Source organism: Charadrius vociferus, unplaced genomic scaffold (assembly GCF_000708025.1).
Source record: "Charadrius vociferus isolate BGI_N301 unplaced genomic scaffold, ASM70802v2 scaffold61, whole genome shotgun sequence".
NCBI classification, from domain to species: domain Eukaryota; kingdom Metazoa; phylum Chordata; class Aves; order Charadriiformes; family Charadriidae; genus Charadrius; species Charadrius vociferus.
Window position 1 is genome coordinate 4,183,842 of NW_009646945.1, and position 3,956 is coordinate 4,187,797.

At 45.0% G+C, this 3,956-nt stretch overlaps 1 protein-coding gene across 1 annotated transcript in view; it reads left to right on the forward strand.

Annotated features, from left to right (window-relative positions):
• Positions 1–1,261: 1,261 nt before the first annotated feature.
• The window catches only part of KIF5B (kinesin family member 5B), a 68,942-nt gene continuing 66,247 nt past the window's right edge, over positions 1,262–3,956 (forward strand). The window contains exon 1 of the mRNA XM_009895124.1: positions 1,262–1,318. Within this exon, the coding sequence (XP_009893426.1) occupies positions 1,262–1,318 (57 nt within the window). The remainder of the gene's footprint in view (positions 1,319–3,956) is intronic.

The following is a 3,956-nucleotide window of genomic DNA, read 5'->3' on the forward strand; positions in this document are numbered from 1 at the left end:
ATCAGAGATAGGGTGGAGGGGCAGCAGATAACAATAGGTGCAAATAACACAAAAGAAACTTCCAGCAACTCAACTCTTAGACAACGTTCCCATTTTCTTACTGCTTTCCAGAGAGATACAGGCTAATCCTGCTTCAGCGAGTGGCTCCTCTGCCCGGTTTGCCTGCAGGCAGGCTGCCTTCGGCCTCCTGGAAAGCCCACGGCACCGTCAGCGCCAAGACTCTCCAAAAGCTTCCCAGTGTGCCCTTGAATAATCCATTTGTTCCCCCTCAGGAGCAACGTGCATAGCGTGTGTTGGATTACTTGTGATCAGCTTTAATCAAGCTTTAAGATAAAGCGATAGTTGCTTAGAATTGTAGGCCTGAAAAACGGAACAAAGTTACAACCAAAGGCAGCTACAGCATCCATTGTTAGAAGCCTATTTACGGCTTCTCGGGGGCTGCTTGTGGCTTGGCTGAGTTGGCATCGCAAGCTGGCCCCACAGAAACCATCCCAGTGCAGATTTGGCCTGAAATCTCCATAAACTTGCACCTCTCCCAGCTCCACTTGGAAGCCCGACGGCTGGTGTTCCTCAGAGCTGCCACTCGGGCCAGGCCCGGCCTTCCCCCTCCTCCCCTGCCTGCCCAGGCGCTGAGACATCAACAAGTAAAACAGGGACACTTTGTGTTTTCCCTACTGACTATTGCTTTTCTGATCAATGCACATCATTTCTTAAAGAGATCACGCTCTTGACTTCAGCTTAGTTTGTCATTGGAAGCGGTTTGTGTACAGGTCTATAGCTTGGCTCGCTGAAAGAAAGGAGGCAAAAAAGGTCAGAAGATCTAACAGGAAAGCTACAAACATTCCTCTACATGGGCGTCAGGAGAGAGAGTTGTAAGCTCACGGTTCACAACAAACCCGTTTTAGAAAGATATCCCTCCATACAGTCCAAGCACACACCCGGCAGCACATACTCCTGTCAGAGACAGCGACAGCGTGTCTGACACGGCAAAATGGCCGGCCCGGCTGGCACTTGCAGTGATGGGACATGCGTTGTAATGAAGACTGGTGCTCATTTTCTATGAGTTTATTCGTGTGAGTAAAAGCTTTAATGTGTTTTTTTCACAGATAGCCATAAGGGAGTCGGACTAGATGTTCTCCGGAGGTCCCTTCCAACCCTGACCATTCTTTGATTCTGTGAAGGGCTCTGCAACAGTGTTTGGCGCTGGTTCAGCTGCTGCCGGAGTACTGCAGCCACCATCCCCAGGGAGCAGTGCTGCGCTATGAAGGACTCGGAGAAGAGCTATGAGAGTATCCGAAAGACTGAAACACACCTGATGGTGAGAGAGCCTCAGAGCTGTTTCATTCCACGTGCTACGGAGACCTGAGCACATCTCCAAGTGCCTACAAGGAGAGCAATGGCAGGACAACAAAAGGCCCTTCAAGCTACCAGAAAAATATATAATTTACCAGGTACGATCATTTATGCTTAGAATTACCAAGTCTGTTGGACTGTGGTTCCTAGAAATGTTTAAATCAGGATGGGATGTTCTTCCAAAGGAGCCATGGATTAGGTTAAAGAAGATTCACGGGCAGTCCGGTGGCATGCACAGTGCAGCAGATCCTGGTGCCCAGTGACAGGACCAGGGGCACAAACTGGAACACAGGAGGTTCCTTCTGGTCAGGAAACACTTTTTCACTGTTGAGGGTGACTGAGCACTGGCACGGGGTGTCCAGGGAGGTTGTGGAGTCTCCATCCTTGGAGATCTACACGATCCTAGGCAACCTGCCCTGAGGGTTGGACCAGATGACCTCCAGAGGTCCACCTTCCAACCTCAATCATTCTGTGGTCTCTCCTGGCTGCAGGATCTACTGACAGAACTCAGAGTAGGTGTCCTGGTTTGAGGTAAAACAGAACCAATTTTGCCCAGTAACTTTGCTTCTTAGCTAGGCCTCTTCTAACTACTGAAATTAACAGCATATTGTGCAGACACTGTTCACTCTCAGAGCATCTGTCAGTCCCATCTGGGGTGCCTCACATCCCCAGTGGTCAATTCGGCTTAAACCACAACAGTAGGTCGTCATTCCCTACTCAGTTTCTTTAATTTCTTATTTTGCTTGCACTTGTGAAATCAGCATCAGTACCGATTCCCAGCATACTATCATGAGTAACAGAGAGCAGGATTTCATTCAGAATAAGTTCCAGTCCAGCTGCTGATTACCTTTCAGAAATCACTATTCCAGTCACATGCTGCTAGTGGTTAAAGCTTGAACACATTCTGAATAACTGTTGGTGAATCCAGGGCACTTTACAGACAAGTTAATATTATCTAATTACAATTAGCCCACATGCACCTGGTGCTGAGCTTTAGCAATCAAAACTATGGTCTCATTTTCTGTAAACATTCCTTATATAGCTAATGCAGTATGAAATTATTTTGTGCAACAAAAAAATCATGTGTCAGCTATGCTAGAAAAGCAGAAGAAAATTATACCAGGGTGTTGCCTACACTGATATTGTACATGGATTTTGTTTGCCACATATAACCAATTTCATAGAAAATTAATGTATACGTCTGAAAAATAAACTAGATCTTACACTGGGTAAAGACTGAGGTTAAAAATTAGTTACTTTGAAAACAACACTATCAACATTAGCTTCTTCAGCACATTTCTGAGTTAAATACTCAGAAATCTGAGGTCTTAAGATCTTTTAATGGGTTCACTTTGTGTTTTTGTAAGGTTGATCTTGGCTACAAACCCTCTCATAACAAACCTGGTTAAAAGTTAAATATGGTTTGAGGCCAGCACAGAATATAAATGTACGTTTACTGATACCAATCCTAATTTTGTCTCATTTCAGAAAGTTCTTCAGAGCTTAAGGATTCCCCATGTTTAAAATGCCATTTTGCTTAACACTGGGGGAGGAAGGCGGTCCTGGTCCGAGGTAAGGGGGAGTGGAGTCGTGCGGAGGCAGAGGGACAGGAGCAGCTATTTGTCAAAGGAACAAACCCATGTCCCTGGAGAAGGGATTTTACTGTGTTTGAATTCACTAAGAAGTGAAGCCAGGAGCAGCTTTCAAAATCAAAAGCCAATCCCTTGGCCTTGAGCTGTAGCTGCTCGTGGATACAAGATATGACTTCTAAGGAGGGACAAACCTTGCTGGATTACAGCTCACTGTTAACTCCAGGGCTCACCCTTCAAATCAAATCACTCAAATCAAACAGCATCATTTTGGAATGTCCCTGCTTAGAGATACTGAGGAACCACAGTTACCTTCGAAGAGTGTGCACACAGACTGGCTTCCAGGGGTTCTTTAGAATCCATTTCCCTCGCAGCCTATGGCCCTCCCTCCAAACCATGGAGGTTGCTACATCCAGTTATGTTGTTTACAAACAAACAAAATGGGCAACTGTCACCCTGTCTCCACTGTTTAATATTGTGACTGATCTATGCAGAACATGCAGCTTGCATAAAATAAAGGACTGGAATGAAGTAAATGAGAGCTATGAATGGGAGCCAGGATCTTTAGAGCTTCAGTTGAGGGCATCAGGAGATTTCCCTTTATAGCGCTGGATTAGTCCCTCACCCCTGCTACATTTCCTCTTTCAGTTAAGTGAATGCGGTGACATTGCTCACATGAGAAAAATAATTGATGTTAAACCTGGAAAATGGTGTTGAAAAAAGTGCTCCAAGTTTCAAGCACTAAAGATCTTACTGATTTTACTGTGTGAGTACACTGTAACAAAATCAGTTTTGATTTGCAAGAGTGAATTATACTATAAAAATAGAATAGCAGTGAGATAGAAAATACTTTAACTGCAGCCACCCTCCCGCAAACACCAAACCCTTTTCTGGCCTTGGCAGCTGTCATCCCTCTGCCTCTCAGTGCACAATCACCACATAAGCAATGGAGAAACCTCATCATTTTGAACTTCAAAAATGAAAGCCATCCTTATTTACAGTTACACCCAGTGA